At 40.8% G+C, this 26,558-nt stretch overlaps 1 protein-coding gene across 13 annotated transcripts in view; it reads left to right on the top strand.

Moving 5' to 3' along the window:
• NTRK3 (neurotrophic receptor tyrosine kinase 3) overlaps window positions 1-26,558 on the top strand; it is a 589,676-nt gene that overhangs the window by 265,454 nt on the left and 297,664 nt on the right. For all 13 annotated transcript variants that reach the window (XM_081964827.1, XM_081964824.1, XM_081964825.1 and 10 more), the window contains 2 exons: window positions 15,574-15,648; window positions 20,090-20,161. In XM_081964827.1, coding sequence (XP_081820953.1) covers window positions 15,620-15,648; window positions 20,090-20,161 — 101 coding nt within the window. In that variant the 5' untranslated portion in view covers window positions 15,574-15,619. The remainder of the gene's footprint in view (window positions 1-15,573; window positions 15,649-20,089; window positions 20,162-26,558) is intronic.

The raw sequence follows: 26,558 nt of genomic DNA, 5'->3' as shown, positions 1-26,558 counted from the left end.
GTGACCATTGGATGCATTCTTAGTAGCTTTTTGCCTTAGAGGAAGTCTTGGACAGAACTAAGTGCAGGAAAGGAAAAGAGGGTCACTCTCTCTCTCTATGGATAGCTAAAGGGAGCTCAACGGAGCCATTTTTTTCCATTATTCATTTATGTGAGTGCCATGCTCCATGGAGGAAACCACCCATCTTTGCTTAATGACCAGTAGAAGCCATGTCTCTGTAGAGTGGTGGGTTTCACATTTTGTTACCACTGGTGTGATCACTTTGCGCATAACGCCAGGCCTTCCGTGTAATAGGCTCCCCCTGTAATATCCAAGCAGTACATTTCTGAAGAACTACCAGAATAACGGTTTCCTACAATGGGACAATTTCATTTGGTGAATTTTCCCCCCCTTCTTTCTCCCAAACTAAGGAATGCATATCAATCAAAAAGAACCATGATTGGGATGACTGTCCTAATCTCGATTCCTCCTTTTGTTATTTATTTTAATCTAAAAAACATGGGATTTTTTTCTTCTAATTTTTTTTAGATTAAAAATTAATCTAAATTAATTAATTTATGGAAATGCTAATTTAACTTATGGAAATACTATTTCTTCAGGTTCTGCTCAGACCCACAACTTCTGGAGGCAACCTCTGCCCCACAAATGTTCTGTAGGAGCCAGAGAGAAGTTGTTTTATATAAAAACTACTAAGTTATCTAACAAATTCTGCCTACGGATATCTATTACTATTATCCTTTTCATCTTTCCTATTACCTACTCTTATTGGCATCTTACTATCATTTTGCTGGTTATATCTTATGATTTATGATTTACAATTTATCACTTCGTTGCTGATATGGACGCTGAGAGCTTCTGCACCAGAGACAAATTCCTTGTGTGTCCAAGCACATTTAACCAATAAAGAATATTATCCTATATTCTACGTCTATCAATGCTGACATGAGTAGATTTCAGTGGGGGTATCGGCCTCCACTAAGGTGACTTAACTCTGAATTGGAAGAGGGACAAAGAAAGGCAAGAAGGTGAAAGCGCAATTTGCAATGAGAGTATTGGACCAAGACTTTTCCTTCTTTAAGAAAAGGGCCATGCAAATGTGAGGTTTGAAGACTGCTGCCCTTAGGTCAGAGGAAATGTAGGTGGCGGGAGAGGGAAAATAAAAAGTAAATAAATGAATGGGGTGTTGGGTGGTGTGTGTGTGTGTGTGTGTAATAACTTTGAAACCTGTTCGTTATCCCATGCATAGAGACTATGTTATCCATGCACGTCTCCTTTGCAGAGGTTATGAATTTTAAAGACCTAATTCCCCACAAAGAGTTGGGATTTACTGCAGAAAAGCCTCAACAAATGAGATTGTAACTGAGCAAAACCCAATTTCCTCCCTTGTGTGGTGCTAAAGGAGGGAAGGAAGGAACAGTGCTACCTGTTTAGTCTCTCTGCACAATGATTGCAGCTGTATATCATGTGGGGTTTAGAGAATTTACAGTATAGCCTTAGTCTTATTTTGACTGCATGATGACTTCCCTTCCCCCCAAAAAAATTCAAGTGTAACCTCTGAAAGGGATAGGGTACCCTTTCCTCTCTGAGAGCAGGATGAATTATTCTGCACTGTTTCCAGGCCAGTTATTTTTCTCAATCTGAAGCACTCTCTTAGCCATTCCCCTTTTGGGAAATGCCTATAGTTCAGGAATTAAGCCCTCTTGAATGGGGATTCCAGGAATCAGTCACAATTCTCACTCTAGGTTGGAAAAAGTGAATCTACATTTATCTTTAGGGTTACATCCTGATGAAGGATGCTAATGCTGGTCCTTGTCATTTCAACAAAGCCATTGCATCTCTTGGCTGATCTAGGAACACAGAACCCACAAGCTTCAGAGTTCATATTGCATTGGTTTATGACAGTAGTGTCAGATTCAATTTCATTGAAGGATGCATCAGGATTGTGTTTGACCTTTGTTTTGACCGGCCAGCTGATTTTCAGGTTTCTGGGGCTCCAGCATGTGTGAAGATTAGCTGGCTGGCATGCATGCGCAGGTCAGAAACCAGAAGACCAAGTGGCCGGTGCATGCATGCACTACGGCCAGCTGGTCTTTGAGTTTCTAGGGTTCTGGCGTGCGCATTCCAGTTTGGGCACTTGGTGCCAAAAAGGTTCACCATTACTAGTATAACAGATATGGAAGGGACCTTGGAGGTCTCCTAGACACCTCCAATCCTTTTTATAGGAGGAAGATATCACCTTCAAAAATCTCCCCCGCCCCTCTTCTTCATAGCAACAGCTTTTTAGTGCCTGGCTATTAACTTTTTATTGCTTCCATACCAAAGGTATTAGTTTTTTGTGCCTCTAGTTACTAAAACCTATTGCGTCATCAAGACCAGCCACAAATTGTTTATAGCTTTCTTAAGCAACAGGGAGGAGTGGGCTCTGTGGGACTGCAGGAAATGCATGAGTTGCCTGTTGGTTTCAAGGTACAACTCAAAACACTTGTTATGTTTATAATGCCCTTTATGGCTGACACCCTCTTTCCCTCATCATCTCTCAGCAGAGCCTTACCATCCCATCTGCAAAGGGATCCTGTTGATCTCCATAGTAGGTCCCAGGGCTCAGCAGCATGGAGCCAAATCTTTCCGTGGTTTCCCCAATCCTAGGAAACTCCCTCCTGCCTGAGGTCAAGATGGCCCTCTCCCTAATAGCTCTTAGGAAAGAGGTTTAAAACCCTCTTTTTCTGGTGGGTTTTTGGATAATAGCCTTGGTGATGGGTAGCTGTTGAATCAGGTGCTTTTGCTTCCATTTAAAACACTGATCACTGTTTGATGAAGTTGATGAAGGGTTGGACACTAAGCAAAGAGAGAAGCAACCTGGAATTAAGGAGAAACTTCCTAACAGTGAGGACAATTAAAAAGTGGAACAGCTGGACTCCAGAAATCATGGATCACTGAAGGTTTTAAAGAAGAGACTAGACAATCACTTATCTGAAATGGTATAAGTTCTCCTGCTTGAACAGGAGGTTGGACTAGAATGCTCCAAGGTTCTCTTTTGTTCTGTTCTGTTCTGTTCTATTCATTGTTTTGTTTTACACTCATCAGTGGTGATTGGGATGGCCCAAAAGCGTTGTAAAATAAATAAGGTCCTGGATCGTCTTGTCAACTTGTTATTGATGCTTTAATGACGCTAACCTAACTGTGAAGGAACCATGAGGTTAAGCATTAATTTTATTTTGTACTTTATTCTATTTAATTGTAATCTCTGTATTCTACATGCCGGTCTATGATCGAATAAATATTTGATGGTGATGATGATGATCATTGTTGCTAGTTGCAAAGTTGTGTCCAACCCATCACGACTCTCCAAAATTCCTCCAGGCCTTCCTGTCCTCTACCATCTTCTGGAGTCCATTTAAGCCCATACCAACTACTTTGGTGACTCCATCCAGCCACCTCCCTCTTTGCTGTCCCCTTCTTCTTTTGCCCCCCATCGTTCCCAGCATTAGGCTCTTCTCTGGTGAGTCCTTCCTTCTCATTAGGTGGCCAATGAGACCATTGGCCACCTAATGAGATAATAACCATTAGGTGGTATTTGAGTTTCCTCTTCAGAATCTGGCCTTCTAAAGAGCAGTCAGGGTTGATGATGGATAACTGTGGTTAACTGAAGATAGCTGACCCCGGAATTAGGATTTTTTAATGTGTGATATATTCCACTATAATGCCTGAATTTCTCCACCATACCGTTGCCCTTAAACGTAGGCACCACTTTTGGCAATATTGGATCTTTCCTCTCCTGCTACCTTGGAAAATTAAGAGGAAAATGGGGCAATGGGGAAAGCTCACACTGGCTTCTCAGGGGTAAAACAAATAGGCTTAACCGGAAGGTTTGGATTGCATTCATGCCAAGTTAGGAACAGCAGAGTGGTACTTTAGTCTGTCGTTTGGATTCCTGCATGCTAACTCCCAGCAGCATGAATGGGGAGTTCCGATTATTTGTCCCAACATGGCCTGCTCTTAATTTACTATTTGTTCCACATGAGTGTGCAAAAAAGGCTCTCCTTGGCATTTCACACTGAGGCAATGTTTGGAAAGGGATTGCTAGTTTTGAGCATCAGATTGGAACAAATGGCCTGCAGCCATCTCGATCCGACAGAATTTGCCAGGTGCTGCTCATTTATTCCTTGCAACAGCCTTTACTCTTGTTCCCTAGTCCCTTAGCTGCACAGACCTCTGATTTTTGACTTTCACCAAGATAAATGCATCTGAAAAGAGAAAAGGGAAGCCAGCTCAGCAGAAGCAGTAACATATGGGCCACATTAACCTGTGTAAAACAAGCATTTCAGCTGTCAGGTTTATAACACAAGGAGGAAACCCGGTATAAACAAGTTGTTATAACAGGGGAGGGGGGGAAGTGTCTGGCTTGGTGTCTTTTCTTTTGATCCTCTAATGCTGAAGTTGTTACAAAAAGGTAACAACTGCAGCAAGCTTGTTTTAGATGAGGCATAGCTTTAAATGACTTTTTAGCTACAATTTCAGCGAGCACAGATGTTACAGGTTTCGGTAAGGGAGGGCTTGGAGTTTGTCCTTGTTGCGTTAATTAAAAAGGTGTCTGAGCTCTGTAAATAAAGTTACGGTATCTGTGGGGTTTAGACGGCGGGGGGATCGGTTGTGAATGATGTGTGCAGCTTTCTAACTCTGCATTGCAATTATTTGGCAATACAGTTTATTTTACAGTGGCATGAAAAGTTGGCTTCTTTTGGACAATGAGGGCTGGAAACTTTATCTCTGGCTTTATAAAACACTTTACACACATTCCCATGGACATCATCAGCTAAAGCAATATGTTTATTGGGGTTTGAACAAAAAACTCACATTGGTTTGCAATCCTGGTCTAGTTTCATCTAAATCTCTGTCTTTCTCTTTCCCTATCTCTGTCTCTCTCTTCTATCTCTTTCTCTTCTATCTCATCTGTCTATCCTGTCCATCCATCCATCCAACTATCTAGCTATCTAATAAATATTTATTTCTATAGCTGTCAATCTCAGTTGCAACATGGCATGCTAACTCTCCCTCCCCTCCATCCCTCCACCCTCTCTCTGCCTATCTCTGTCTATCTTCATATATGTATCTATCTCTATGTATTCTATTTCATCTGCCTATCCTATCTGTCTATCATCTTTTTATCATTTATCAATCATCTATCCATCATCATCTCAGTTTGTATACATTAAAAAAAACCCACAGGAGTTCAGCAACCACCCTTTCTCAAGACTCGAGAGAATCACCAAGTGTTCAGTTACTTTCTACCTACAGCTTCATCTTAGATCCACCAATTTAGTGATAAGCTTAAGAAAGATTTTCTAACTCTGATAATTCAGCAGTAAAGTTGATTGCTTTTTGTTTCCCTTCTGCAAACTGGTAAAACAAAACAAAACAAAATCTGTATTTTTTACAGTGGGTGAATAATTTCTGGTCTTGTTGTATTCGGGTGTTTTCCCATGTAAGATTGAGATTGTCTTGGCAACGTTTCAGCGAGGTCTCACTCGCCATCTTCAGGCTGGGTTTTGGGCTTCAAGTGTGATCGGAGCTGCCGTCTTTCTGTAAATCTTGGTGGGGGTGTGTGGAGTGCTGGCTTTGTTTCAGTAAGTGGAATGATTGGTTGTGTGGTTGTATCATGATTGGTAAATTGGTGCTGATTGGTGCTGGCTGTGTGTCTATTGTTGTTTTGCGTTGTAACTGCCTGGGAGCCCACCCACCACCCAGGCCGTTACAACACGAAACAACAATAGACACACGACCAGCACTAATAACATTGCTTTTTAAAGGCACTTTGTCCTCTTCAGTTTTCAACTAAGAGGGGAGCAAAACCTGCTTCCTTAGCTCAAGTATTTTTTTAAAAAAATATCTGATAATTCACAATGATCTTCAATCAAAAATTCTTTTAAGTGAATATCTTGTTCCATATTGATACAAAATGTATTGAATTACTAAGGTGTATCACAATGGGGGTGTCTTTTAATCATGGTCTGCTATGGTTATGTTGACTTCTATTTCTCTTAAGTACTCTAAATAAACAAATGCAGCACTGAAATAGCATCATGACTTAATGAATATTTAATCAGAAGCATTCTATGGAGGTGATTTCCTGTTAAGTGAGCATGAGACAATAGCTTTCAGAACCCGGCATACTCAAGTTCAGAAGAATATTGATATTAATCTGTGGCACCCAGTACCTTTAACAAGTCTTGTTTCATTTTAGTGACTAATGTGTTTATTTAGTGACTAATGCATTGGAAGAAAAGGATTGCAGTCCATGAAACTTTACCCCATAAGAAATAAGTTAATTTCTAAGGAACAGGGATCACTTTGTACCATTTTATCTCTCTATGTGTGTATGCGTATGAATTAAAGATTTCTCAACAATAGTTTAATTGCAAAGGCGAGCAGCGAGGTGACCCAGTGGTAGATACAGATTAACATAGTTGGAAGGGACCTTGTAGGTCATCTATTCCAACCCCCCTCCCAAACAAACCCTACACCATTTCTGACAGATGGCAGTCCAGTCTCTTCTTGAAAGCTTCTGGTGATGAAGCTCCCACAGCTTCAGAAGGCAACTTCTGTTCCATTGGTTTGTTGTTCTCACCGTCAGAAAATTTCTCCTTATTTCCAGGTTGAATATCTTCTTCTTCAGTTTCCATCCATTATTCCTTGTCTGGCCTTCAAGCACTTTGGAAAAGAACTTGATTTCCCCCTCCTCTCTGTGACAGCTGATCAAATATTGGAAGACTGCTATCCTGTCTCCCCTGGTCCTTCTCTTCACTAGACTAGCCATGCCCAGTTCCTGCAACCATTCTTCATATGTTTTAGTCTCCAGTCCCCTAATCATCTTGGTTGCTTTTCTCTACATTCTTTCTAGTGTCTCAACATCTTTTTTATACTGCAGCGACCAAAACTGGTCAAGATGCTCCCTTCCAACTCGGAAGGTTGAGAGTTCAATCCTAAATAGCAGCAGATGTTTCTCTTTTCTAGAGCACAAGTAAAAAATATCTGCTGTGAACTCCCCATAGGTGTCAGGAAGGGAATGCATCCAGTAAACACTCAGTTCCATCCAGTTGCCCCAACTTTATCCTGAATGAAGGCATTACAGGGTCATAAAAGGGGAGTTTTAGTTTAATTGCAAAGGCAGGAATTAAATTAATACCTAGGAACCAATCAATCTTTTACTCTCTGGTGATGTTGTTTGTGAACATTACATAAGGTGTGTTATGAATTATTAGCTCAGCCAGTAGAAAGCTTCACAATCTCTTGTTATATTTTGTGTGGGTGGCTTGCTTTGCCCTTTTAAATGCTGCCTGGTGATTTGTGAGTTGCTCTGTTACTCTTGCATTTCTGTTGGCTGCAGTTTCTTAAAGCTGCGTGCAGGAGGTGCAACCTAGCTGAAGTGGCCTTCAGTGGAAAGCTATGGAGCCTATCAGCTTCCTAAGCACCAATCAGTCTCTGTTCCTCTGAGTTCCATTTTTCTGACAATTGCTGGAATCAATGGGGACAGGCAAAGAGGTGGGTCTTTTGTGGCAGATATTTTGAGAAACAGGTTCCTATCTGCCTTCATTCTCTTGCTCTGGATTCATTTATTCGTCTTTTTGTTTGTTTGTTAAATCTGCTAAACGTACTGAACCACTGAAGGCAAATGCTTTCGATTGGATCGCTCGATGTAACATGCCTGGGTAGCAAATCAATTTTCCTGCTACCCTGCAAGATAATAGCACCTAGCACACTACTCCTCTTTCAATTATGTTGCATTTGCATGCCACATAATAGTTGGAATTCAGCATGCCTGCAATCTAAATGCAGCAAGGATCCTTGAGTAAAAGGAGTGTGTTCCCTTTGCAGGATCCCTGGCCAAGAAAGATGGAAAAGGCAATCATTATAAAGGTCTGTACATTTTGTAGCCTCTTTTAATAGTCTGATCCCCCAAACCTGAAGGCCTGATAGTGAAGCATCTGCAGAAAGTTCAGAGAACATCAAGAACCCAATACTATGTACTATATAAGTTGATATTGCAATGTCCTCTCATTTTTTCCTAAGTTTCAGCATAGAACTCCAGTGGTAAGATCAAACTTGGAAAATTGCATCCAGTTTTGGTGGCTCCAATATATATATATATATATACAGTACAGAGGTGGGTTTCAAATCCTGGAGATACCGGTTTCCTCGCACATGTGCACAACACTTCTGCACATGCGCAGAAGCATCTGGGCAGAGCCTCCCATCCCCGCCACTACCAGTTTGGCCGATCTGGGCCAAACTGGGAGCAACCCACCTCTGCTTCAGTCCCCTAATCATCTTTGTTGCATATATATATATGCAGAGAAGAGCAACAAAGATGATTAGGGGACTGAAGCAGAGGTGGGTTGCTCCCAGTTTGGCCCAGATCGGCCAAACTGGTAGTGGCGGGGATGGGAGGCTCTGCCCAGATGCTTCTGCGCATGTGCAGAAGTGTTGTGCACATGTGCGAGCAAACCGGTATCTCCAGGATTTGAAACCCACCTCTGTACTGAAGGTTAAAACATATGATGAATGGTTGAAGGAATTGGGTATGTCTAGTCTAATGAAAAGAAGGACTGGGGGAGACTTAATAGCAGCCTTCCAATATTGAGGGGTCTACAAAGAAGAGGGAGTCAGCCTATTGTCCAAAGCCCCTAAGGCAGGACAAGAAACAATGGATGGGGACCAATCTAGAACCAATGAGACGTTTCCTGACAGTTGGAGCAATGAACCAGTGAAACCCACTTGCTTGCGGAGGTTGTGGGACCATGCTCCAATACTGGAGTTTTTAAAGAAGAGATTGGACAACCATTTGTCTGAAATGACATAACGTTTCTTGCTCAAGCAGCAGGTTCGACTAGAAGACCACCAGTCCCTTCTGACTCTGTTATTCTATTATTCTCCTTTGTTTAAAGTTATGTATTAGATTATGTGTTCCATTGTATCTGGATGTGTGGGTTCCCATGGCATTCCTCTGAATGTGTCATGTCCAAGGAACTAGGAATGTTCCAAGGAATTACTTCAGAGTAGTTTCTTTATTGTTGCTGCTCTATACACAGAATCTCTCCAGACTAAAGCAACTGTTTAGCATAACTATTAGATATGCCCCACAAACTGCTGGGGAGAATTCGCCTTCATCCTGTTTCTACACACCAAAGATTCCAAGCTAGTGATCTCTTTGCTTCCCCTCCCTCCTGCATCTCTAGACTACATTCAAGCAAAGAATTTGGATAAGTATACAGTATCTACGATTGGTTGCAGTATTTGCATACATTTGTGTACCATAAGTTCAGAGTTCTAGACTTAACATCTCTGATCATATGGATTCCCCCTCTCCCCGATAATACAAATTAAATGCTGACTATGAACTCTGACTGTGGGAAGAGTTCCTTGTCAATGGAAAATGTGTGTGCGTGCGCGCGCGCATGGATGATTCTCTTTTTTTAAAAAAATTACAAATGGATGAAAAGTTCTGGCATCTTTCATTCACTCTAATAGTAAGCAGGAAAAATAGGGTTAACCTGATTCACATTTCATGAACAAATGTTTGGATCCGATCGTTAGTGTCACTCTGATAGCGCACGAATCTAAATCTTACAACATGGTTACGTAATCTTGTAACTTGGTTCAAAAATAATATGCTGGTGCCCCTTAGACCAAAACTGTGGTTCAAGTAATAATACATTACCGAAATTTGTGCACAAAAAGAAAAAGTGGATTTTCACACAGTTTATCTTAAATGTCACACTGGAAGAGTGTTGTGACAATACATCTTGGACAGCCACAAATGATAAGGACTGGTTTATCCATCACTACATGTATTGACTGTGTTTCATAGATTCAGCTCAGGACAACATAACACGGTCTCATTTATAGTATTTATACCCATTTTCCTTGATATTAAAAACCGAATGAAATGTTGAAAACATGACAATCTTTGGGTAGTCCTGAGTGTGTGAAAATGAAATTACGACGAGATGGAGACAGCTGTTTGTAGCAATTTTGCTTGCATTGTTTTTCCTCATTGTATTGTTAAACATAACACTGCAGACTCTCTGCAGATGTTAGCCTAGCTTTATTATCTACTAATAGGTTGTATTGAAAGGTGTCAGATGTGACACAAGTGTTTCAGTTGTCCTTCTTTTATGACATGTCTGTCAGAATACCCTGGGCTCATGGAGACTGGTACCATAAAGACACATTTAAAATAATTGTTGTTGCCATTACATTGAAGTTGGAAGAACACATCTACGCTCTTAGCATAATTGAACATACAAAATGGATGCTTACATATGTTACCACTGCAGTTCTTCTGTGAAAATACTTCTCCACTTTGTGAAAAGAAGTGAGGGATTGCAGCTGCAACAAAAATTGGACTAACAGTGATGCGGTCTTGTGCGTTGGGATTGTGCACAATAAATCTGTAATATTTTTAATCATTTTCAATTCCAATTGGGAATATGAAATTGACACACAGGTAGAGAAATCTTGCCTACCAAATGTACATGCAGCCGTATACCTTTGGGAGAGTTGTGTAAAGAAATTAAAGTACAGGGGTTAATTAAGTTTCATTAATCACAAAGACATTGTGAAATGGTACGTACAACATCCAGATATTTTTTCCTTGAATATTCTTTTTGTAAAACAAAATAATCATTAAGAAATGGAGAACAGAGCACAGTAATTAGTGAGCGCACAGCAATGGCATGGATTGGGGAAACGATTGTTTAAAATGTCTTGACCCATAACACGAACACATTTCACTTAACACAAATGAGGCTTCAATTGGAACGCTAATCAGCCAGACAATCATTCAAACTCACAAAGCCATCATTAAAAACAAAAAAAGCCATATAGTGAAGTGAGATAGTGGGGGAGGTGATTGAGACATAATGAAATTGTTAGGATGGTGAGCTTAGGTCAGGAAACGAATGCAATATTTCTCTCTCATGGCACAACGTTTGCACATGAACATTGAACTTGACTGATGCAGCCAATGCAGTCCTAGGCTGTTTACCTACAGAGCGATAGTATCAAGCTCACTTGAAGAGTTAGTTCTTTATACAGCACTGGTAAGACCACACTTGGAATACGGCACCCAGTTTTGGTCACCACGATACAAAAAAGATGTTGAGATTCTAGAACAGGGGTGTCAAGCTTGATTTCATTAAGGGCCACATCAGGGTTGTGTTTGACGTCAGGGGGCTGGGTTGGGCGTGGCTGGGTGGGCGTAGCCTGCTCAAGGTCACTCATGTCAGGGGCACCTGTGGTGATCCAAGGGCTCTGCCAGCAAAAACAGGCTCCCGAGCTCTGTTTTCGGTTGCAACACCTCCTGCAACCTTCTGCCATAAAAAATGGGCCCTCCTGAGCTCCCTTTTCATTGGCAGAGGCACCGTGGGCTGGTCCTTCGCTGTTCCCAAGGCGGCCCCGTGGGCCAGAACTAAGCATCCCAAGGGTGCCTTGAGTTTGACATCCCTGCTCTAGAAAGAGGGCAGAGCAACAATGATGATGAGGGAATTGTACGATGACCTGGCCACGTCTAGTCTAATGAAGAGAAGGTCTAGGAGTTACACGGTAGCAGTCTTACAATATTTAAGAGGCTATCAGAAGAGGAGGTTGACAAACTCCAAAGCACCTGAGGGCAGGACAAGAAGTATCAGGTGGAAAGCTTAACACGGAACGATTCAAATTTGAATTAAGGAGACACTTCCTGACGGCGAGAACAATTAATCAGTGGAACAACTTCCCTCCAGAAGTTGTGAGGGCTCCATCACTGGAGGTTTTCAAGAAGCTTCTGGATCCTAAGGCTTGCATATACTTTTAGAACTGCACATATTTCTTCTGGCTGTCATACTGTAACCAAACTGTCTATCTCAAATCACTGTCTTCAGCTTAATGTCTTGTACTTTCATCTCCCAAAATTCTTAGGTTTAGGAAGAAATTATCTGTTTGAAGGAATATTGCTACAGGTTAGGCAGCAATAGAAAATGGGACTTTCCTGGGCCTCAGGGGCACCCACATCCTTGAGACTTTTGCCTAAGAAAGCTTTGGATGCCTAGACTAAAGCATTTTGAATATGTTTCCTGATCACGGACGCTACATTTTATGCTAAAGATTTTACCCCTCTGCTGAAATTGTATGTCTATATTATCCAAAACATTATTAACGGTTTTCAATGTTAGAGGTTTTTTTTTTTTTTTTTTTTAGTTTCCCCTCCAGTTAATATAGCTTGTTGTGATTTTGCTTTACGTTAATTTGTTGTGGCATATCTATATTTTACATTGTGTGCCTTTAATTGGAAACTGTCTCGGGCAACAGTTTTGAAAAAAAAAAAAAAAAAAAAAAAGCAGGGTGCAAATACTTTGTGTTCCATAAAAAGAAGAGCCACAATTTTAAGTACCTCAGAAACCTGATGCTACTGCAGTTAATGTGCTCACTGAAATGTACAGTCTCCCTCCACAAAAAGTACAGTTATACACTCAAATAGTCCCCAAGCTATTGTACAGCAACTCTGATTGGTTGGTTAGTTCTTTGATGGGTCCAATGCTGATCTGAGGAAAATCCGCCTTCATTTTTTCTCTGGGCAGCTATTATTGTTGTTGTTGTTGTTGTTTGTTGTTTGTTGTTGGTTTGTTGTTGTTGTTGTTATTGTTGTTGTTGTTGTTGTTGTTATTATTATTATTATTATTATTATTATTATTATACGATTGTATCACAGCGGCCAGTTGTTTCGCCGGATTTGGCATTGATTACTAGTCGGGCCCCACCCAGGGGCCTAGGACGTCGTAACGTATTTTCGTAATATACGTGCAGATCCAAGCAGTGCAGCTTTTTGCATTTGACTGATGGTGATTTTCTCAAGTTTTAACTGTTTTAAATGTAATTCCAGTGCTTTTGGAATAGCACCCAGTGTGCCGATTACCACTGGAATTACCACTGCTGGTTTGTGCCATAATCATTGAGTTTCAATTTTTAAGTCCTGGTATTTCACGATTTTTTCATGTTCCTTCTCCTCGACCCTGCTATCGCCTGGTATTGCAATGTCTATGATTGTAACCTTCTTTTTCTCAACCAGTGTGATGTCTGGTGTGTTATGCGCTAGTATTTTGTCTGTTTGTATACGAAAATCCCACAGGATCTTGACCATCTGATTTTCGGTGACTTTTTCAGGCTTATGTTCCCACCAGTTTGTTGTTGTTTTAACATTATAATTTTTGCACAAATTCCAGTGGATCATTTGTACTACTAAATTGTGCCGCAATTTATAATCAGTCTGTGTGATTTTATTATTATTATTATTATTATTATTATTATTATTATTATTATTATTATTATTACTACTATTATTATTTGGTTAATCTTTGGTAAGATTCACAGCCTTTTGGGGCTGGTTGGTAGCCTAACAGCTTGAGTCCTAACCAAGGACCTAGGAACTGTTAAGGTAATGTCGGAGGATATAAGTTGTTCCAAGTAGGGTGTTTTTTTGTAGAGTCAGAATGTTCACGTCAGGTAAATTTAGAATTTCCAAATAGCGAGTAGGTAGCCCTTTAGGTATTGCTAGAGTTAAAAGCTTCTGAAACTTAGAGGACTTTTTAAAAATCTTTCTCTCTCTCTCGGTTTGAGCAACAAGAGCTCTTGATTAATTAATAATGACAAAATTGATTTATTAGCTAGGTTTTCTTCAGTGAATTGGTTAAATAAGGGGGGGAAAGAGCCTTTTGGTGTGTGTGTTTTTAAAATGACTATGCCTAGGAAAGGAAACAGTATTTTTGAAGGGAAAAAAAATAATCTTGCGTTTAGGGCAGTGATGGTGAACCTTTTAGACACCGAGTGCCCCAACTGTGCATGCCTAAACTGAAACTGGACATGTGCATGCTCGGGCAGGCACATGCATGGACACGTGTGTGCATATGTGTGGACATGCACGCGCATGCACGGAGATGTGTGCATGTGCAGTAGAGACCCGAAGAATAGCTGACGGCGGGAGGCAGGGTATCCCAACACTGGCAGCGCAGCAAGAGGTAAGATCTTTTTCTTTTGTGAGCTTCTGTTTCGCCGTTTGCAGGGAAACAGAAGCTCACAAAAGAAACACCATGGGGATCTGATCTGGGGCGAGGGGCCTGTGTGCCAGCATGGAGGGCTCTGCCTGCCAACTCTGGCATGCGTGCCATAGGTTTGCCATCATGGGTTTAGGAGATTATCTACTTAATGCTGGAGGCTTTTCCACGGAAGAGGTGTCGTTCCTTATTTATCTGCCTCTTGAAGATACTGTAGGACAGCAGTTCTCAACCTGTGGTCCATGACATCTGTCAGGGGAAGATTTCACCCTGAAGAAAATGAGGTCTAGGATCGGGCTGTTTTCCAACAGCATATACTTTAAGATGCGAAGAAAAAAAAATAAAGATTCTGTGGAAGCATATTCTAATTAATAAACAAACTTTAATACAAAAATAATAAATGGAAATAAAACAGAAACTAACTAATTGTTACATTTTGATAAAAGAAAGTTCCGTCTGCCAGTTTTACTGGCAGCCGGACAAAAGATCAGAAGTAGCTCTCTCTCTGGAATGTGTGAAGTGCAGGCGCAGTACATCACTGTCAGATAAGAACATGACCTACGCAATAACTCTTTCTCAGTTTAACTATTTAGTGTCAATTCAGTCAGTTCATGGCTAGCAAACATTTTAACGCAGTGACAATATCATTACAGGGTATCCATGAATACTTGAAGAAATGTGATGGTTTACATTTTGCGTTAAGTCTTGGGGGTCCGTGGCCACAAAAGGGATTTAACGGGGCTCCATGGTGAAGAATAGATTGAGAACTACATCTGTAGGAGGCAATGGAAGGAAATACACCTGCTGAATGTATCAGTGAATCGGAGGCACTCTCTTCGCTAAAAGTTTTGCTCTGTTACTCACAACAATTAATAGACTAAATAATGGAATCCTACCTAGACTTAGTTTATGTGCAAAGCAATGTTGAATGGTTTAAAATTATATCCATTGAATATGATCAGTAGAAATAATAATTTGGGTAATTCTTCCTATGTAGGAAGTCTCCTATCCTATCATTATTTCATGTCATATCAAGGTTTGCTTGTGTTGACAAATTCGTCTCACCTATAACAAATCCAAGCATCATAAAGTTATATGGTGCATGGATCTGGCATCATAAAGAGCCAGTGGAAATCATGATGAAAGCCACTAACTTTAGAGATTGTCAGTGCTTTCTCCATCACTGGTTCTACTGCACGATCAATGGTTCCTCTGAAATTTTTTCAAGAGACAACTGGGGCTTCTTTGATTTTCCTTGAAGGCATTTAGCTTCTCATCAAATAAGCTTCTTCAGCTCAAGAAGCTTCTTGAATGAGAAGTGAAACATCTTCAGAGAAAAAGGTCCAGTTGCCTCTTGGAAAAGCATCTTTGGGGCAACCATGATTTGGGTTGCTGAGAATCTCCATAGATGGTTCCTCTGAAAGTTAATGCATTGTATTTCTGTATTAAAGTCACCTCCTTTCCTCCCCACCCCATTATCTCCCTATAGATACATAGAGTATTGGAAGAATTTGCAGACTTTGCATGCCGTAGACATGGAGCTGTACACAGGACTCCAGAGATTGTGAGTATTGTGTATTGTTTAATGAGTGTCTTTGCCTCAGTTTGAGAGAACAAGCAAAGCTTGACCAGGTCTCTGCTCTTTTCCACTATCATCAGAAATCATAGGTAAAGTATGTTTCTGGTATGAATATTTTACACACTCATTGGGCTTAATACCGAATATTCTTGTGGTTCAATATGCAAAGATAAACTCGGATTTAGAAGTGTTTCACTGAATTGCAAAATGTACATTCATCCACTTTTTGGCCTCCTTCTGCCATTTTCTGAAATAAAGTGCCATCATAGGTTTCATGAAGAGAGTTGAGCTTTTGCTGAGGTGGCATCTTCTCACACCACATAAGCCAACATGAATAGGTGAGCAATTAAATTTGGTTCTGGAACTACAGATCCATAACAGCTCTCCAAAGGTGAAGTCTACAGATTAGTGGGCCTAACTGCAGCTGGGATTAGATGACCAAAGAAATCAGAATCTCCATTCGTTTCATGTAGCTGGTCATTCTGATAATTCGTCCTGTGCAGAATTTGTAATTTTGGCTTAGATTTGGGTGGCTTGGACAGAACTGTTTGCTTCTTGTAGACCAGTTTGTTTCATTGATTTTGGTGGACCATTGACTAGCTAATCTACCTTCTAATCGCCTGCCCTGAAATTGCATATGGGACTTTATAAATCACTCTAAAACAAGGGTCTCCAAACATGGCAACTTTAAGACGTGTAGACTTCAACCCCGTGAATTCCTCAGCCAGCTTCTGGGAGTTGAAATTCCACATGTCTTCAAATAGCCAAGGATGGAGACTCCTGGAGATTCCCATAGCTGGGAATCTATGTCCATACTGAACACGATGCTGTGACCCAGCCTGTTATCAATTTCAGGCTTATTAATTTCAATTTCCTACTCCGAGAACTTCCATTTTAAATGTTTCTCAGGGATTTAAATTTGTCAAATGCCTTCTGTCAAGAAAGCAAATCTTACGGTAGCTGCCTCTCTCCACAAGTCAATAACAACAACAACAAAAAGCAATTTTGCTACGTTATCCTGAAACTTACCCCCGAGAAGCAAATGTCCTCTGTGGGATTTATCCATGTGTGCTTGGAAAGTGGCTTACTCAGAAGGTATCTAAATTTAGTGCTGGAATTGTGATTGTGTCTCTGTGTTTCTGCTAGTGAAGGGTTTTTTAAGACAAAAATCAAAGGAATAGATAATAGACCTATTTCCTTACAGGAAGAGAAAATAAAATGTAGTAACCGATACTCTTATAAAGCATATTCATTGTGTTAGGAACAATCTTAAACACATTCACGTCTTATGAGACATTCTATGAGAAAAGTCCTATTTGAAAATGACAGCCTAGGAGAATGAATTTGTTTGGTAGGGGATGAGACCTTTAAAAAGGTGAGAGTGTGCAAGCCACAATGTAGACGTTCAGCTGGATGTTGCCATTGTTTTACTTGCTGATAACAGTGTTAATTTTAACATATTTCTGACTCTTATTTGATAGTTATTGCTGTGATTACTTTTCCATTTTTTTAATGGCCTACTTAAAGAATTATAAAGAGGCAGGACATATGGAGCTCACTGTTCATTGCAAGTATTTTATTATATATTAGTATTATTAATTGGAAATAGAAATCCAGTGGATAAATAAACCAGCAACATTTAAATAAGCATGTACAGTACTTTTTTTTAAAGGAGGATATATTTTATTTATTATTTATTATGTTTATTTATTATGTTTACTTGCTGAAATTGTAAGTTACTATAAGCCATAAGAAAATGATGGAGAGATGGAAAGTAAGTACTTGGATGCCTGGCACGGATTGCTATTCATTTTCCATCAAGATGTTTGGACACTGATTGCAATTTTCAGTTGCTTGGGAAACAGCTGTTGTTCAATTGCAGAATGCTCCCTTGGCCTACAGAAGTCCTGCTAGAGACACAGAAGTCAGGCAAAAAAATACAACCCAGTCTGAAACATGGATTTGATTTAGATCTATAATCTGATTCAGACCTCCTCATTGATTCGGAAAATTGATTGGCTTTGGACTCCAATTTGACTCATCCCTTTGAATCAATCGGATTCAGACTTCCAAACTGATTAAAGGACAAGATTTTAAATTGTTTAGAAAGATGTCGAGGTCTTTGGTTTGATTTGACAGTTCACTTCAAGTTGCTGAATGTAGCTTAGAAATCTGATTTAATTGAGAGAATCGATGTGGTTTCCATTTTCCCACCCATCCATTCTCTGGTTTAATTCTTAGTAGCAGTTCCAGTTAAGGCCGAGATGGCTAGTTTGTTATCTAGTACAGACTAAAGATAGTCACTTTATGGAATGGCAGATGTCACTGTTCTAGAAACTTCCAGGATCCATACAAAGCAGGGCAAATTGCAAGGGATGCTGGGAGTTGTAATTGAGCAACATCTAGGGTATCCCATGTTAGCAACTCAAGTTGTAGAACGGATGATCTGACTTTGATATATGCTTCATTTGTTTGAGACTAAAGCTGTCAAAAGCATTGAACGAATGCCTTAGGCAGACAAAATGCTTCATTTTGCCTTGGAAATCCTTAAAATAGCTATGCAAATTTGGCTGGTATTCTCCCCACATTTGGAATTGTGGAAATGATACACACTGAGGCTAAATTAATCATGAGGCAGCCTGCTGCTGCATCTTATCCTCTGAGGGGTTTCCTTTTCCTTGGGGTGGGGGAGAAGTGCATGCATACATAGATAGATAGATACATAGATAGGTAGATACACTATATTGCCAAAAGTACTCGCTCACCCATCCAAATAATCAGAATCAGGTGTTCCAATCGCTTCCATGGCCATAGGTGTATAAAATCAAGTACCTAGGCATGCAGACTGTTTTAACAAACATTTGTGAAAGAATGGGTCGCTCTCAGGAGCTCAGTGAAGTCCATCGTGGAACTGTGACAGGATGCCACCTGTGCAACAAATCCAGTCGTGAAATTTCCTTGCTCCCAAATATTCCACAGTCAACTGTCAGCTGTATTATAAGAACGTGGAAGTGTTTGGGAATGACAGCAACTCAGCCACAAAGTGGCAGGCCACGTAAACCAGTCCAACATCAGTGTGTGACCTCACAAATGTGCTTCTGGAAGAATGGTCACAAATTCCCATAAACACACTCCTAAACCTTGTGGACAGCCTTCCCAGAAGAGTTGAAGCTGTTATAGCTGCAAAGAGAGGACCGACGTCATATTGAACCCTATGGATTAGGAATGGGATGTCACTTACAGTAAGTTCATATGCGAGTAAAGGCAGGTGAGCGAATACTTTTGGCAATATAGTGTACATAGAGAGAGAGAAGAGAGAAAAAGATAGAAAGATGATAGATAGATGATAGATAGATCATCTAGAGAGAAATAAAGAGAGAAATAGTGAGAGATAGAGATGATAGATAGGTAGGGAGAGAGAGAGAGAGACAGAGAGATAGGAGAGAGAAGAGAAAGAGATAGACAAATAGATAGATAGATAAGAGAGAGAAAGAGAGAGAGAAAGAGATAGATGAGTGATAGATGAGAGATTGATAGATGAGAAATAGATACATGAAAGATGAGAGAGAAAGAAAGATGAGAGAGAGCAAAGAGAGAGAAAGATATAGATAGATGAGAGATAGATAGATAGATGATTGATTAATAGATGAGACAGAGAAGGGAGAGAGAGAGAGAGAGAGAGAGAGAGAAAGGTAGATAGATAGATAGGTAGGTAGGTAGGTAGGTAGGTAGATAGATAGATAGATAGATAGATAGATAGATAGATAGATAGATAGATAGATAGATAGATAGATAGATAGATGACATAGATAGATAGATAGATAGATAGATAGATAGATAGATAGATAGATAGATGGATGGATGGATGGATGGATGGATGGATGGATGGATGGATGGATGGATGGATGGATAGATAGATAGATAGATAGATAGATAGATAGATGATAGATAGATAGATAGATAGATAGATAGATAGATAGATAGGTAGATAGATAGGTAGATAGAAGAGAGGGAGGGAGGGAAGGAGGCAGACAGACATTCATAAAAATGTATTGCATTAAGAAAAATGCTTTGAAAATCTGTGTACCTTAGGCAAAATTGTCAAAAAAGAGAGAGCACGTTTGCACAAATGTGCACTAAATGCTTTTGAATTTTAGTGGAAAAGTTATTCAAAAAAGAAACTGAAGTTCAAATAATTGTAGTTGACATATTTGGCTGCCCCGGTACTGAGAAAAAACGATCTTGACAGATTCGTTCCCCAATGAAGGGGAAATGCTTTAAAGGTCTCTAGATTCAGGCTGGCAGGATAGTCTTCCAATTATCTCTTTTGATTCAATATTATGTGAGATCTCTGAATGCCTGACTTTCACTGATTCTTTCTCTCTTTTATGGGTTGCCTTTACTGTCCTTTTGCATCTCCTTGCAGGACAATCACGAACTCAGGGCTCCGAAGCATCCAGCCGCGAGCGTTTGATAAGAATCCTCACTTGCATTACATGTAAGTAGATTGGGCCCTTACCCCTTCGTGTCCCATGGTTACTTTTTGGGGAAAGGTTTTCAGTTGCTTGAGATGGAGGTGGGTGAAATATGGCAAACGACAAAGCAGTGAAGGCACTTTGGTAGCTAGAACTTCATGGCTCAAGTGAAGGCTGCCTGTTGGCCCTCTGCATTCTAGAATGCTAATCAACTGTAACTGTAATGGGATTGTTCTGTCCTCGCTAAACATTAGTCTGTGTGCAGCTGAACATGCATCTAAACCCACCTGTTCTCCAATCAAACAGACCGTGTGCATAGATCTGAATGCTTTATTGAAAGAACAGGATGTGGTGAAACTGGGGAAAATAGGGATGCGTACGATGGGAACCAAATACAAGATAGACAGTATTGAGTTACCGCTGAATGTAACAATGAATAAATGCAAGCAATTTAAATTTCCCCAGCGATGCTCTGTGTGTGGGATGTGTTTTTGTCCTTGGATGACCACGTGCCACAGATTAAGACGGATTCTTCTTTGTGCTTCTGCCTTCTCCAAATGCTAAAGGAAGTGGAGCATGGCTTCCCAGCGTGTACTTATTTTGAGAGTGCGGGCTGATGGGTAAACGGGTTGGGTTAGCTTCAAACAATATACTTGCTATTTGTCACTCCAGCCACTAGATGGGGGTAGAGAGCAACAACAGAATGTCATGATCGTCTTAGGGTATTTGTCCCTCCGGCCACGAGATGGGGCTAGAGAGCAAAAACAGCATATAAAAGTTATATGCTGTGGCATGACAGCAATTGAATAAAAGAGAGTTTCTGCTATTAAGCAGAGGCCAGATTATGAAGATAATGTACGATGAAAGGGAAAAATTGCATTTTTTTCTTAGTAACAAAAATTAGACATGGGGTTCAAATGACAGCAGCCTTACACATTTCACATAAAACAAAGGGATTTTTTTTTCTGGAAAAAGCCAAATGATTTTTTAAAGTACATTGCAAGAAAGGAGCCCCCCCCCCCACTTCCTCCCAATACATACATGCAGTTTTCTCAGCAGGAAGCTTGTTCAAGATGCAATAATCTTCATGGGGGCTCATCTGAGCATATTTTCTCCTCTATTCTTAAATACAATTTGGATCACTGCTGTTCTCCAATTATGGGTTGCCATCCCCAGGGGGTTTTGAGCAAATGGGGGTGGGGAGCTGAGCTGATTGGCTTTGCACAAGCAAAGTGGGGAAGAAAACTCAAGTGTGTTTCCATGGATGAATACATCCGTGGGCCTAGCCATCTGTCGACATCATCTGCCATTGACAAGAGCACTGTGTGGTAGAATAACCATAGTCTTTTGAATATCTGAAGAAAGTAAGCTTAGTCATTAATTTAAATGCTTAACCTTCCCAAATGACTGGAAAAAGGATGGCTAAAGGGAGACCTTAGAAGATGATCAAGCCATTGATAACACTGATAAAAGTAAGCCTCAGTCAGTACTTAGAGAGTATCGTGCAAATTACATTGGATTTTAATAAGCTGTTGTAGGAGAAGAGCAGGCAGGGCTGGAGGAAGAGTTAAGCGAGTCATCAGCCTAGAGTCATTACATTGCCACAACTGGTGCATCTCCCTCTTGAATTCCATTGACCCTTCTCTAGTGTCAGTTTAGTATTGAACATTAATTGACTAGAGTCTTGTGTATAGACTTGAGCTGGGGTGTCAAACTCGATTTCATTGAGGGCCGCATCAGGGTTGTGTGAGAAATGAGCTTTCTTCCAACAACCGGTTCTCCAAATTGCTTAGAAAGTTAACAACCGGTTCTCCCAAATAGGTGCGAACTGGCTGAATCCCACCACTGGTTCATATATATGGATTGTGTGTTTCTTGAGGGAACTTGTGACATCTTTTTCTGTGTTTGGGCTTCTTGACAAAAGTTTCTTTGATTATGGTCTCAGAGCCCTGCCTTACTTACTTTGAGGACTCCTTACTACTCTTGATTACTCTTTTACTAGTAGAAGTAAACCGTATGGAAAAGAGGGGGGGGGGAGGCAATCTGAACTAAAATGCTGCTGAGAGCATTTTTTGAAATTGCATTTTTAAAAATAAAGGTTACAGCTTCCTTGCACTTAAATATAGCAAATGTAAGGAGATGGTGTATACGAAAAATGCATTGAGAAGATTTCATAGGAAAATGGGCACATTCATTTTTATGCTTATGAGTTCTTCTTTGCCAAAAAATGTGTGTGGGGACACACAAACAATAAGATAAAACATCCAAGCTTAGGACAATAAAAACATTTGCTCATTAAGTGCTAATCCAAAGAACAGACATCTGTTTCAGTCATGTAAAGATAAAGACAGAGGGAAAATATACACTGAGACTAGTCTTACAAGGAAGGACATTATGTCCATAATCTATAAGGTAACAACCACAAATGTTCTATTTGGTTTTTGTTTAAATTATGAATTAAGGAATTTAGAACAGAATAATATCTAGTATGACATTGGCTGGATTTATACTGAACCACGCATCTTGAGTAGATATTATAAAAACATCGGGGGGTGTTGCAAATTCCCATCTCTGTTCTACACAGGTTATGTAATCATCTGTAGACTTGGCCTAATTCATACAAAAATACCAGGTCCTTTGTGATTTCTTTGGTTTGACTTATCATGCACGTTCAGCTCTTGTAGTTTGCAAACTATGGTTGGTGTCTCTTTAAGTGATTTGTACTAAGTGATTCCAGCCAACTATAGTATATTAAATAAATAATTGTAAATTAAAGCTTAGCTTACTGCAATGAGTGAACCACTCTTCGATTATGACTGAAGATGGTCTAAACCATTTGTCTGAAATAGTATAGGGTTTTCTGTCTGAGCAGGGAGTTGGACTAGAAGACCCCCAAGATCCCTTCCAACTCTATTATTCTGTTAAATTATAGGTCATTGTGTTAATCTGCAAATCATTGTTTTCACCATGGTTTAATTATGGAGTTATCTCTCCTTCCTCCCTTCTCCTTCTAAATCTTATCCATTTTGCAATGTCACAATCTTATGATTGGCAGATGATTGGCAATGTGGACAACTGGAAGCTCCTCTGGGCTCATACCCAGAAGGGATATGGATGGGAAACCAGAAGGAATACTTAGCAGAAGTGGACAGTTCTTTTTGTTCTTCTCTCCCTCATCCTAGCCATATGCTCCCCAGTTAGTATGCTAGAGGATCTGACATTTCCACAAATGCTACTCATTGGAAGAGAGGATGGGAAAAAAAAATAACAGGGAAGCGGTTTGCCTGCCATTTTCTGCTTGTGATTTTTGGAGGTCTTTCTCCTTGGCAGGTTGGCTTCAATACCAATAGCACTTAGACTTATATACTGCTTCATAGTGCTTTTATAGCCCTCTCTAAGCAGTTTACATAACCAGCCTATTGCCCTCAATAATCTGGGTCCTCATTTTACCCAGCTGAGAAGGATGGAAGGCTGAGTCAATCTTGAGCCAGTGAGATTTGAACTGCTGAACTGCAGCTAGCAGTCAGCTGAAGTAGCCGGCAGTTCTGCACTCTAACCACTGTGCCACCTTGGCTCTCTGTCTCAATCATATCTGCTCAGCTCCATCTGACTTCACCACCATTCTAGGTTAACCTTAGTTTCACCATTTGACTTTCTAACTTACCAGCAAAATGACAATAAAGGTAAAGGTTCCCCTCACACATATGTGCTAGTTGTTCCTGACTCTAGAGGGTGGTGCTCATCTCCGTTTCAAAGCCAAAGAGCTAGCACTGTCTGAAGATGTCTCCATGGTCATTTGGCCAGCATGTCTAAAAGCTGAAGGCGCACCGAATGCTGTTATCCTCCCACCAAAGGTGATTCCTATTTTTCTACTTGCATTTTTTACGTGCTTTTGAACTGCTAGGTTGACAGAAGCTGGGACAATTAACGGGAGCTCACTCCGTTATGCAGCGCTGGGATTTGAACCGCTGGGATTTGAACTGCTGGGATTTGAACCTTCTGATCAGCAAGCTCAGTGTCTTAGCCACTGAGCCACCACATCCCTTACCTTTAAAATGACATTACAGAAAGATAAGCTTATTGAGCTTATTTATTTATTTAGTTTGTCAAACATGTACGAGATAACAGGTATAAGTATAAACATGAACACAGGAAATGGGTACGAATAAATGGGAACAATAGGATAGAGACAGTAGGCACGCTGGTGCACTTATGCATGCCCCCTTACAGACCTCTTAGGAATGGGGTGAGGTCCACACTAGACAGTTTAAGGTTAAAGCTATGGGGGTTTGAGGATGTAACAACAGAGTCAGGTAGAGCATTCCAGGTGTTGACCACTCTGTTGCTGAAGTCGTATTTTCTGCAATCGAGTTTGGCATGGTTTACTTGTATCTATTGTGTGCTCATGTATTATTGTGGTTGAAGCTGAAGTAGTCGTTGGCAGGTAGGATGTTGTAGCAGACAATTTTGTGTACTATGCTTAGGTCAGACCTTAATTGGCGTAGTTCTAGGTTCTCCAAGCCCAAAATTTCAAGCCTGGTGGCATAAGGGATTCTATTGTGATCAGAGGAGTGGAGGACTTTTCTCGTGAAATACCTCTGGACCCGCTCAATTGTATTCATGTCCGATATACAGTGTGGATTCCAGGCAGATGAGCTGTATTTGAGAATTGGTCTAGCAAAGGTTTTGTATGCTCTAGTTTGCTGTACAATGTTACCGGAGAAGAAGCCTCACAAATTAATTACTATTTTCTTCCATAGCCAGATCTTTGGTTGTTGTTTCGACTCGGTTCAGTTCAGAAAGAGTCAATTTAGTGAATGAGGTTTGCAAGAGCCCCTTTTCACAGAGAATGTTGTTTCTGTTTCTCCCTTCCCTCTTTTTCTCTTCCCTTCAGCACCCCCGCCTTCCCTTACACTCTGCCGTCTCTATTTCTGTCCCTTTCTCCTTGCCCTTTCCGAGTCCGTGGCCTCCAGCTGTGCCATTACAAGCTCATCATTGACTCCAATTTCATGATCCTAGTTATGAATAGGTGGTTATTGAACTTCATCTTGTGTTTAATCCAAGAAAGGAAGGTCTCCAGCCATTGAGGAGGTACACAAGCATTTGAGCTGCTTTGAATGCTTTAATACGCCAGAAATCCTTAAAAGTTGATGCGGATATTATGCAAAGTGAGATGGTAATATTTCTTTTGTTGCAGAGCTTTAGCCTTTTATTATCGGTTTTCTGCGGTAAGGAGAAATGGTTTCGAGGTCCTATGACAAGTTTAGCCTTTCCAACTTTCAGACTCGTGCTGGAGCCCATCCACGGGGAACTTCTCTCTACTATGCTCAGAAAGAGAGAGAAAGCGTGGAAGATTAACAATTCATCTGAAACGATATAGAGCTGTGATGGCGACCCTCTGGCATTCACACCACAGGTGGCACACAGAGCCTCTCTGCGGACATGCCGGCCATCGCCCCAGCCCAGCTCCACCGTGCATGTGCCTCCTGCCAGCCGGCTGGTCTTTGGGTCTCTGCTGCACATGCATGGGGGGGGGGACACATGCGAGGGGACACACGTGCATGCACAGAGGATGGGGTGCATGTGCAGGGGCCGCTCTCATTGATTTTTGGGGATTTGTGTGCGTGCATATGCCCCCCTACCCCATTTTGGGCCTGGAAGGCCTCCTACACCAACCTGGAAGGCAAAACAGGGTGCGGCGGTTGCATGCGCCCCATTTTGGGCCTAGAAAGCCTCCTGCATCAACCTGGAAATTTAAAAAAATGGTGAGGGAGGAGGGGTGCATGTGCAGGGAAGGGGGCACATGTGAGGGGGCTGCTCGCATTGCATTTTGAGGTTTTGCACACATGCACGCTTTGGGTACTTGGCACCAAAAAAGATTAGCCATCACTGATATAGAATTTCCTGCTGGAGTTGGGCTAGAAGACCTTCAAAGTCCTTTCCAACTCTTATTATCCTGTTACTCTGTTATTCTGTCTAAAGCTTTGGTCCCGGTAGCCGACCCAGATTGGGTCTTGCAATATTATCCTGGGACATGTATATTTGCCTTCCTCCGTGAGTTCTTTATTGTTCACACCTATAGACAGAATTCAATGACTCTACTATCGGCATCCATCATGTACTCTGAGAACCATTAGAGAGGGTCTGTCTTCGCCCCCTTTCTACCCCACAAAATATCTGTATTGACCTTCCTCTTATTCCTGTGAAATGCACCCCTATCCCTCCTGGGGATCCCTTGTTCATATAATTAATTAGCAACCACAGATCTATGAATCCTGTCCATCCCTCACCTTCTTGGCACTTTCTCAGAACTTTAGAACTAGTGCCCCTTGTCACACTTGTGACAGATTATGAAGTAAGAGGACCATGATTGCGTCTAAACGCTGTGAAGAAATGGCCCTGGTGTTTGATGCATGACTC

Source organism: Natrix helvetica (assembly GCF_964273705.1).
Source record: "Natrix helvetica genome assembly, chromosome: 12".
Taxonomy (NCBI): Eukaryota; Metazoa; Chordata; class Lepidosauria; order Squamata; family Natricidae; genus Natrix; species Natrix helvetica.
The sequence above is the reverse complement of the archived record's forward strand: the minus strand, read 5'-3'. Positions and strand labels throughout refer to the sequence as shown.